This window comes from Nanorana parkeri, unplaced genomic scaffold (genome assembly GCF_000935625.1).
Source record: "Nanorana parkeri isolate BGI_ZX_2015 unplaced genomic scaffold, ASM93562v1 scaffold1590, whole genome shotgun sequence".
Lineage (NCBI taxonomy): Eukaryota > Metazoa > Chordata > Amphibia > Anura > Dicroglossidae > Nanorana > Nanorana parkeri.
Genome location: NW_017307858.1, coordinates 16,040 through 26,674, shown reverse-complemented (window position 1 = coordinate 26,674; position 10,635 = coordinate 16,040). Strand labels below are relative to the sequence as shown.

The 10,635-nt window shown below is 50.4% G+C and overlaps 1 protein-coding gene across 2 annotated transcripts in view; it reads left to right on the top strand.

Moving 5' to 3' along the window:
• The window catches only part of SLC7A9 (solute carrier family 7 member 9), a 42,258-nt gene that overhangs the window by 19,195 nt on the left and 12,428 nt on the right, over positions 1-10,635 (top strand). For both annotated transcript variants that reach the window (XM_018570751.1, XM_018570752.1), the window contains 4 exons: positions 4,434-4,581; positions 5,281-5,523; positions 6,591-6,716; positions 7,841-7,940. In XM_018570751.1, coding sequence (XP_018426253.1) covers positions 4,434-4,581; positions 5,281-5,523; positions 6,591-6,716; positions 7,841-7,940 — 617 coding nt within the window. The remainder of the gene's footprint in view (positions 1-4,433; positions 4,582-5,280; positions 5,524-6,590; positions 6,717-7,840; positions 7,941-10,635) is intronic.

Below are 10,635 nucleotides of genomic sequence, written 5' to 3'. Positions count from 1 at the left end.
AGATTTTGGAAGGCCCGGGGGGCCTCTGTTGGTGGGTTGACTCAGCCGCTGGCGATTTTTTTAGTTTCCCGCTACGTTCTCCGTTCTATAAAATCAAAAGAGAAAGCGCCTTTGCGATGGCCACGGCAGCTGCGTGGGCCTGGGGCGTCTGCTATCTTATCGGCCCATTTCCTGCGAGATATAAGACACATGTAGGCGGTTTAACTCTCCAGCACCCAATGAATGCTGAGATGCCGGTATTGTGTGGACCGACCTAAATGCGTTATTTGAAGCACAAAAACTTTTCATTTAAATATATTCCTCAATCCGCTTAACACCTTCGCAAACCCGGATATCACCTTCTAAACCTAGCGGTGACATCATCACTGGGTTGTGTCGGGGAGCAGAGGTGTGTCGGGGAGCAGAGGTGTGTCGGGGAGCAGAGGTGTGTCGGGGAGCAGAGGTGTGTCGGGGAGTAGAGGTGTGTCGGGGAGTAGAGGTGTGTCTTAGGTGGGTCGGGGAGCAGAGGGGTGTCGGGGAGTAGAGGTGTGTCGGGGAGTAGAGGTGTGTCGGGGAGCAGAGGTGTGTCGGGGAGCAGAGCTGTATCAGGCTCTGAAAGGCCCTCAACGGGAACTGAATCCGGTGCTGCAAGGCCGCAGTCACGGTGCCGCTCCGGCATCACACCCGAAGTGCTTGCTCTACGGGTTCAGCGTTGTCGCTGAGGTCCGCACACAGGTTAATGGATACCCGGCGCGGTTAATAGCTACCTGCGTGCCTTGCCGGTATTTGCACTGCACCCTCCATGAGAATGGGATTCAATTCAGAACTAGATAAGAAGACGTTCTGCGCGTCGTGTCCCTTATCTCACTTGGTCATGAAAATGTTATTCAATTTAGATTTAGATAAGATAAGCGCCTTTAACTCTGCGTCGTGTCAACATGTTGCTGTATTTTAGTCAGCTGGGCCATAAAGCGACGAGTTCCACGCCGCCGGGTCCTATTGGCCGATCCGCCGCCTATTGTCACCTGTCCCGTAGCCCGGGAAGCAAGGCGGGGGGAAGGCACACTTCACTGGCCTGTGGAAGCGATCTGGTGGCAGCTCAGCCTCCGGAATCGCTTCCAGTTTAAAGCCGACAGTCGCCATACCTTATAACGGGTAGAGAGGATCGAGGGAGGGCAGGTGATTAGAAGACATTGAGTGGGTGGTGAAGGGGGTAAGTTCAAACACAACTCGGGGATCCCTCCATCCCTAGAGGCTCCCCCTATTTCGGTAACCTTTATCAGATGTCTTGAGGGCCCAGTCACACCATATCCTGTGTGGTTCAAGCCCGGGACGCACTGGATATGGTGTGACTGGGCCCTTAGACCAGTCAGGTGGCACGTAGGGTCTCTTATGAAACCCCTTTCACCATTTCCCACTCTATCCAAGTTTTGGCTTTACAGTTGTGCCGGGAATCCCACTTTGATATGGTCCCGGAATGTTCTGGCTGCTCTTTTGTTTACATCGTTTCCTTTTTTATTACCGATCATAGTTCTATGTTCTGAAGTTTTATATTCCCCGGGGGATTAGACAAACTGGGTGAGCAATGTCACGCATCTGGTTATGGTGTAGATGTCCTTAACCCACATTGGTGTTCCTACGGAACGCTATGTGACTGAGCTTCTCTCCGCCGCGGTATCTCCATACAAGGCCGCAGTGACGTCAGCGACGTGCAGCGCCTCGTGATATGTACGGGAATTGGGAAACTCCAAGCTGAGGTTGCACGGTGAGCATTTTTATTGTGCTTGATAAATGACATAAATTGCTGGTTCAGGGCCATAAAAAGCGAGCTAGAAATTGGGCAACGGGTGAGAGTGTGAGGTTTATTGTTGGGTACAAAGTCTCCGGGGGGGAAGGGAGAATTGGAATTCTAAGAATTTATGACATGCCTGCTTTGGTTATGCGATGGAGAGCCAGGGGGGGGTTTCAATCTGACCGTATCATATCTGTATGAAGATAGTCTATACAGGGAAAGCCCAGCATTGGAGGGAATAGGTAAATGCCAAGCTCCGCCCATTCAGTCAATCAATGGCTGGCCTATGACAGTGTGAGAGACCCTCTGTACAGAACACCTATGTAGCTGTAATGAAGTCACAGACAGGCCCACAAGTTGTATATTACATAATATAAATATCACGGCTCTTCTAGAAACTAGCCAATGAAGAGAGGCATGTGGTTTACATGTTCTCCAAGTGTTTGCATAGTATAAACGGCTCCTCCTCTTTGCTCTAGAGGGCCTGTATGACTGTGCGCCCTGTGGGGTCCTCAGGGACAGCGTTGTGTATACTTTGTAGGCTCAGCAGGGGCAGAGTTATGTATACGTTTCCCCTGCCGAGCCTTCAGAGGACAGATAACTCTGCCCCTGCTGAGCCTAGAGGGCATATAACTCTGCCCCCGCTGAGCCTAGAGGACATATAACGCTGCCCCTGCTGAGCCTAGAGGGCATATAACTCTGCCCCCGCTGAGCCTAGAGGACATATAACGCTGCCCCTGCTGAGCCTAGAGGGCATATAACTCTGCCCCCGCTGAGCCTAGAGGACATATAACGCTGCCCCTGCTGAGCCTAGAGGGCATATAACTCTGCCCCCGCTGAGCCTAGAGGACATATAACGCTGCCCCTGCTGAGCCTAGAGGGCATATAACTCTGCCCCCGCTGAGCCTAGAGGACATATAACGCTGCCCCTGCTGAGCCTAGAGGGCATATAACTCTGCCCCCGCTGAGCCTAGAGGACATATAACGCTGCCCCTGCTGAGCCTAGAGGGCATATAACTCTGCCCCCGCTGAGCCTAGAGGACATATAACGCTGCCCCTGCTGAGCCTAGAGGGCATATAACTCTGCCCCCGCTGAGCCTAGAGGACATATAACGCTGCCCCTGCTGAGCCTAGAGGGCATATAACTCTGCCCCCGCTGAGCCTAGAGGACATATAACGCTGCCCCTGCTGAGCCTAGAGGGCATATAACTCTGCCCCCGCTGAGCCTAGAGGACATATAACGCTGCCCCTGCTGAGCCTAGAGGGCATATAACTCTGCCCCCGCTGAGCCTAGAGGACATATAACGCTGCCCCTGCTGAGCCTAGAGGGCATATAACTCTGCCCCCGCTGAGCCTAGAGGACATATAACGCTGCCCCTGCTGAGCCTAGAGGGCATATAACTCTGCCCCCGCTGAGCCTAGAGGACATATAACGCTGCCCCTGCTGAGCCTAGAGGGCATATAACTCTGCCCCCGCTGAGCCTAGAGGACATATAACGCTGCCCCTGCTGAGCCTAGAGGGCATATAACTCTGCCCCCGCTGAGCCTAGAGGACATATAACGCTGCCCCTGCTGAGCCTAGAGGGCATATAACTCTGCCCCCGCTGAGCCTAGAGGACATATAACGCTGCCCCTGCTGAGCCTAGAGGGCATATAACTCTGCCCCCGCTGAGCCTAGAGGACATATAACGCTGCCCCTGCTGAGCCTAGAGGGCATATAACTCTGCCCCCGCTGAGCCTAGAGGACATATAACGCTGCCCCTGCTGAGCCTAGAGGGCATATAACTCTGCCCCCGCTGAGCCTAGAGGACATATAACGCTGCCCCTGCTGAGCCTAGAGGGCATATAACTCTGCCCCCGCTGAGCCTAGAGGACATATAACGCTGCCCCTGCTGAGCCTAGAGGGCATATAACTCTGCCCCCGCTGAGCCTAGAGGACATATAACGCTGCCCCTGCTGAGCCTAGAGGGCATATAACTCTGCCCCCGCTGAGCCTAGAGGACATATAACTCTGCCCCTGCGGAGCCTACAGAGGACAGATAACTCGGCCCCTGCTGTGCCTACAGAGGACAGATAACTCGGCCCCTGCGGAGCCTACAGAGGACATATAACTCGGCCCCTACTGAGCCTACAGAGGACATATAACTCGGCCCCTACTGAGCCTACAGAGGTCATATTAGACCCAGGTGTAGAATTATGGTGAGACTATTAGGCTTTAGGCTCCTCGTGGGCGGAGCCTAATGAACTGTTACGTGATTATTCTAAATGTCTGTATAGCTCTGGTGGAGATATAAGGCTGTATGATCCTCGGGGGGCAGGGAAGGAATAAATAGACCTGTGAACTAGAGCTGCAGCTAACGATTATTTTCAAAATCGATTAGTTCGCCGATTATTACGTTCGATTAATCGGTTAATCGGATAAAAAATAAAATACATTTTTAAAAAATGGCTCCAGTGATGGGACTTCTAGTTCCTAGGAGCGAGCCTAACTTTTTCAATAATCGATTATGTCGATTAGTTGTTGCAGCCCTACTGTGAACTCTATAAAGTGTTCCATAATATATCAGCACTGTATCAATAATAGGGAATAAAACTATGATGTAAACTCTTCAGATCTTTAACCATAATAAATAACAAGACTTTTCCTGTCTTCTGTCCACAGGTTGGTCTGTTCAGCGGGATCAGTCTTATCGTTGGAACAATAATTGGATCGGGCATCTTCATTTCCCCCAAATCTGTCCTCCGTAACACTGGCGCCGTGGGGCCATGTCTCCTTATCTGGGCCGGGTGTGGAATAATTGGCATCTTAGGTAAATATTAAGGGGCTTCAAGAACGCGCTTTAAAGAGAACCTGTGTATGAGCACTTGGCCATTTGCTTTTAGATATAATCAGCAGGTGGGGTCCTAAAACTTTTCTTATAGGACCATATGGGAAGAGTGTATAAAGGCATAGGACACACCCCTGACCACACCTCCTGATACATGAAGAATGATCAGTATATAAAGGCATAAGACACGCCCCTGACCACACCTCCTGATACAAGAAGAATGATCAGTATATAAAGGCATAGGACGCACAGCTGACCACACCTCCAGATACACAGACCATGAAGAATGATCAGTGTATAGACATAGGACACACCCCTGACCACACCTTCAGATACGTGGGCCATAAAGAATGATCAGTGTATAAAGGCATAGGACACACCCCTGACCACACCTCCAGATACATGGGCCATAAAGAATGATCAGTGTATAAAGGCATAGGACACACCCCTGACAACACCTCCAGATACGTGGGCCATAAAGACTGATCACCGCTGACTAACTTATGGGGATCCATATTTTAGGCCAAAAAAGAGGGACAGTTGAGGAAAGCATTATGGAGCGTTGTGGCTCTAGAAGAGGGATTGTCTCTCCAAATGAAATGCATTTATGAAGCCATGCAGATGAAGTGTAGGGAGTGACGGATGAAGCGACCCTATATGCCGTGTTGTGTTTCCTCGCAGGTGCGCTGTGCTTCGCAGAACTCGGTACGATGATTACAAAATCTGGCGGGGAGTACCCATACCTCATGGAAGCTTTTGGCCCCATCCCGGCGTTCCTCTTCTCCTGGGCCAGCGTCATCGTCATGAAGCCCTCGTCGTTCGCCATCATCTGCCTGAGCTTTGCTGAATACACATCGGCGCCCTTTTATCCTGGCTGTGAACCCCCACCAGTGGTCATCAAGTGCCTGGCAGCCGCCGCCATAAGTACGTACGTCACGTGTGTCCAGAAGCAGCCAATAGGGTTTCAGCTTCTGCGATCAGGAGATCTGACCGAGTAAGGACTTGATGTGCGCTTGAAGCACACTGTAATTGTAAAACTGAAGGTTCCATTGAACTCCGGGCAGATATAAAATACACAAAGTTGGGGTGTGCTGGAAGTATGGCCAAAATGGGAGAGCTCCATCCATATGTGCATTGCTTACAGCTCATTCACGTGCCCTGTAGAGGTGCCTGGACTGGAGTGACGCCACATTCTGGCTCCCGGCACCTCTATAGGGCGCACAAGGGAGCTGTACAAGCAATGCACATCTGGATGGAGCTCCGTCACAGCACAGCAGCCCACTTAGGCCTGGTTCACACCTGTACGTTTTGTAGCGCGTTCAACGCTCTACGAACGCTCCACAAAACGCTCAAACGTGAAAATCCCATTGTTTTCTATGGGTATGGTTCACACCTTGCTGTATTTCAGCCCGTCTGAACGCGCTACAAAATGGCCTACGCCTGAAAAGGTACATGAGCTTCTTTGCGGCGTTTTTGTCTCGCGTTTCCATTGGGATACAGCCAAGTAGCCCTCGGAAACGCGCGTTAGGCCTAGGTGTGAACAGAGCCTTAAGAAGAAATGGCTGGGTATGTGTATGTGAGAATGTCTGTGAGTGTGTGAGATTGCGCCTGTGGTTGTGTGTGAGTCTGTCAGTGTTTTTCAGGGTGCATTCAGTACAGTGCGTTAATCGCATAGTCCGATATAATGAAAATGCGCTGTACCACGCAATTGCACCTACTGGTGTGGAAGGTGTTTTGCGTTGCCATTCATTTGAATGACACCCGAAACGCACCTCCCGCCCACAGTCCAATAGCCTACACCGAACGCCCAATACTGCAACGCTGTGCATTCCATTGCAGTGCGACTTAATGGCCGAGGACAAATATGGGTCCTGAGGTTACACAGGTTGAGAACCACTGATCTAGAATGTGGTGAATGCTCCGGGTGGCGGGGACCCTTTTCTCCATTTTGTACATGGATCTAACAACCTCTGTTGTCCTCTGTCTGGCAGTGACGATCACGGTGGTGAACTGTATGAGCGTGAAGTTGGCAAGCTACGTCCAGAACTTCTTAACGGTGGCCAAAATGATCATCGTCGTCATCATCATTGTTAGCGGCATTGTGCTGCTGATTCAAGGTGGGTACCGCACGTCAGAGTTCCATCACCGCCATGGCTCCCCGAGTATGCGAGTGCTCTGGTGCAATGGTGTCAGGTCCTCACCGCAGCCATTTTGTCTCTGTTGACTGTCATCTCAGCTCTGGTTGAAGCTAAGGCGTCATTGGCATTGCGTACTGTTATCAGCAACCAGCTCACCCAATCCTGACCTCAGCCAGTTAACATGAACCGGTCAAGCAATAAAAAAAAAAGACATGTCCTGCTAACGATTGCTAGACCCCATGTACATGCACCACGAGGGGCATGTAGGTTTAGTTGTGAGCTTGGCTCCAATGAGGCCCTGGAAAGGAAGTCCTTTAACCTGGTATAAGCTCCGGCAGGTGAATGTATGCATCAGAACTGAGCTTCCATATGGTGGATCACCCGAAGGGGCTCTACGTGTGAGATGCCCATTTTGTATCTAGAGTAAACCTTGTCTTGGATTATACCACTCTTGTTACAGGCATCCCCTGGAGGTGGTGGCATGGACCCTTTATCCCATCTTGCCGGATGCCAAAGACTATACCAGGGCTAGGCATACGACCTCCAGCTGTGGTGACACTACAAGTCCCATCGTGCATCTGGGAATCATGCCTGTGGCTGTTAGTCTTGCAATGCCTAATGGGATTTGTAGTTGCACCACAGCTGGAGGGCCCAAGTTTACTTACCCCTAGGCTATACTAAAGTCCCAACATAGAGATGAAGCTCCATTCTGTCTGGCTTCTGAATGTACCTGGTTGGAAGGGGTTCCTTGACTGCAATGGTTCATATAGACCCATGTGGTTATAGATTTGTCGGAATCATTCTAGTCCATATCCCATCTTCTAATCCTAGAGCCATGGAACCAAAAAGAATGGATCCAAGATATTTAGAGATCGCAAGCTGCTTCCATTGCAGAAGTCTATGTTTATTCTGATTGGTCTACACCCATCCTAATCACATGACCCCCTCACTCGGTCGTTCTTGTACCACCCTGCTGGGCCCTTGCCAACAGTATAGGCTTCATGGTCCATATGCCCACCGCAACATCCTGCCCCTGCCATTCATTATGCAAGAGGTACCAGCGACCGACAACTGCACAACTGACAATGTTTCTGCTCCTCCAGGAAACACACAGAATTTTTCAAACAGCTTTGAAGGTTCCACCATTACGGTGGGGGGCATCAGCCTGGCTCTGTACAACGGTCTCTGGGCATACGATGGATGGTAGGTAGACATTCAATTACTCACTTTTCAGCATTACTGCATGCAAAAAAAAAAGTACCTTTCCCTTGCTGTGAAAACATTGCTCCGGGCCCCATGATGTCACACATGGGAAGATGACACTGTCCCTGGCCACCGGCTGCATTGCGGGTGTTTGAAAACAAGAAACTCCATGCAGCTTCTAATTATGCCAATCTGTCAGATCTTATCTATGGAATAAGAGACTCAGAAGGAAGCAGAGCCTGCTTATGTAACCGGTCAGTATGGCTGCCCCCAGGTGTGTGTTTGTATGTATGTGCTGTATGTATACATCTTCTTTAGGGACTGTATGGATGGGCTTTTGTTCACGTCAATGGGGTTTTGCATTCCCTTAAGAGTCTATGGCTTGATGCAGGTCAGAAAGGGGTCAATTGCAGGTCAAAAGCACCTGATCAATGAATTCTGAATGATCTCAGAAGCGTCTCACAGATGTCATACTGATGCTATGCCCAAAGTTCATCAAAACCGACCCTGAAAGTGATCCTTACAGATGCATGGTAGCTTCCATCGCTGGTGTCAGGCCCAAGGCAATCAATCCGATTCCATATCTAGTTAGCTCCTGTCCTGGTAATGGAGGACTTCACTGGCTTGTTCAGGGTCAGTAACGTGGGTAATAAGGCCAGAAATTATGAGCCCGCATCTTTAAAGAGACACTGTCACCTTGCCCGTTCAGTGCAAGATGACAGTGTGTTTGTAAAGGGCTCATCCACACAATTTACAGTCACCTTACCAGTGCTCCCTCACCAATACCCAATGCTTGTGGGTATGGAGGGCATGTGACATCACCTCTCTGACACTAGCGAAAGCCTTGAATTTCAGTGATGACTATAATGGAGAGAGGAGCTGCGAGGGATGGAAATGCTGGTAGGAAGAGTATAATTTTAGAAGGGCTTTACAAATAAATTGTCACTCTGCCCTGCATGGGCAAGGCGACGGTGTCTTCTGCATGGGCAAGGCCACGGTGTCTTCTGCACGGGCAAGGCGGCGGTGTCTTCTGCACGGGGAAGGCGGCGGTGCCTTCTGCACGGGCAAGGCTGCGGTGTCTTCTGCACGGGGAAGGCGGCGGTGTCTTCTGCACGGTCAAGGCGACGGTGTCTTCTACATTGGCAAGGCGGCGGTGTCTTCTGCATGGGCAAGGCGGCGGTGTCTTCTGCACAGGAAAGGCGGCGGTGTCTTCTGTACGGGGAAGGCGGCGGTGTCTTCAGCACGGGGAAGGTGGCGGTGTCTTCTGCATGGGGAAGGTGGCAATGTCTCTTCATAGCAGCTATGTTGCTACTTAATCAGTTTTAAAACAGGCTTCCCTACAATGAAAAGGGATAAAAACATAGCCCCCTCCTGCCCCACCGATGTGCTTCTGGAGGTATTGGATGGATGCCTGGTCCCCATTTTCTGCACGTATGCTGTGGTTCCTTCTGCTTCTCTTTTACTGCATCTTACATCAGGACAGGACACAATAGAGATTTGGGGGTCGGCAGAAGGAACCACAACAAGCTGGGTAGAAGGGGAGGGATCAAGCACCCAATGGATGCTGAAGACCTCAGAGATCATTAGCACGTAGTTACTACAGAGTGACAACAGGGTTGCTTTGAAGTGAATTCATGGGTTGACCCTTCAGGGCAAAGTAACAGGTTAGCGTGCCAGCCGACACCTCTGCTTCTCGTACTTTCCAGCCCATTGAATTACTTTTTACTAGAGGAAACATGTGACTCTCTCACCTTTCTCCCACAATGCAACACTGGATACCTGAGCAGCCAATCAGTGGGTCCCATTGCTGTGATGTGGGGGTGAAGGTCGAGTCCTTTAACCTGGTGTAAGCTCCAGCAGGTGAATGTATTCATCAGATCCGGGGGCAAGAGGGTGTAGGGATGGGAGGGATGGGCTATTAGACTTACCTGTTACTTGTCTCTGGATGTAGAAAGAACAGGTTTGCCTTAAATAGAAGCCACAATGACACCTCCCATATGGTGGGTCACCCGAAGGGTCTCCATGAGTCAGATGCTCATCTTGTACTTAAAGTAAACCTGGGCTCAGATTAAACTGCCTAGAGGCCTCTACAAGCGTCCCTTGGAAGTAGTGGCATGGACCCCTCTAAGATACCTCCTGTAGCTCCAAGTAGTGGCATGGACCTTTTAAAGATACCCCCTATGGCTGCAAGTAGTGGCATGGACCCCTCTAAGATACCCCCTGTGGCTCCAAGTAGTGGCATGGACCCCTCTAAGATACCCCCTGTACCTCCAAGTAGTGGCATGGAGCCCTCTAAGATACCCTGTAGCTCCAAGTAGTGGCATGGAGCCCTCTAATATACCCCCTGTAGCTCCAAGTAGTAGCATGGACCCCTCTAAGATACCCCCTGTAGCTCCAAGTAGTGGCATGGACCCCTCTAAGATACCCCCTGTAGCTCCAAGTAGTGGCATGGACCCCTCTAAGATACCCTGTGGCTCCAAGTGTACATCTTAGCAACCAATGGATGGATGGAAGTCTCTGTATAGAACCACAAACATGTCCCGCCTCCGTAATTCATCTTCGATCTCCCATCAACTTTATTTGTTTAGAGAGAATTGATGGTGATGATTTTCAGATATACCCGCAAATGAGATGAGCCGCGTGGAAATATCCGTATTGATGTGTAATAATGTGTTATAAGCCTTTCTTCTAGGGA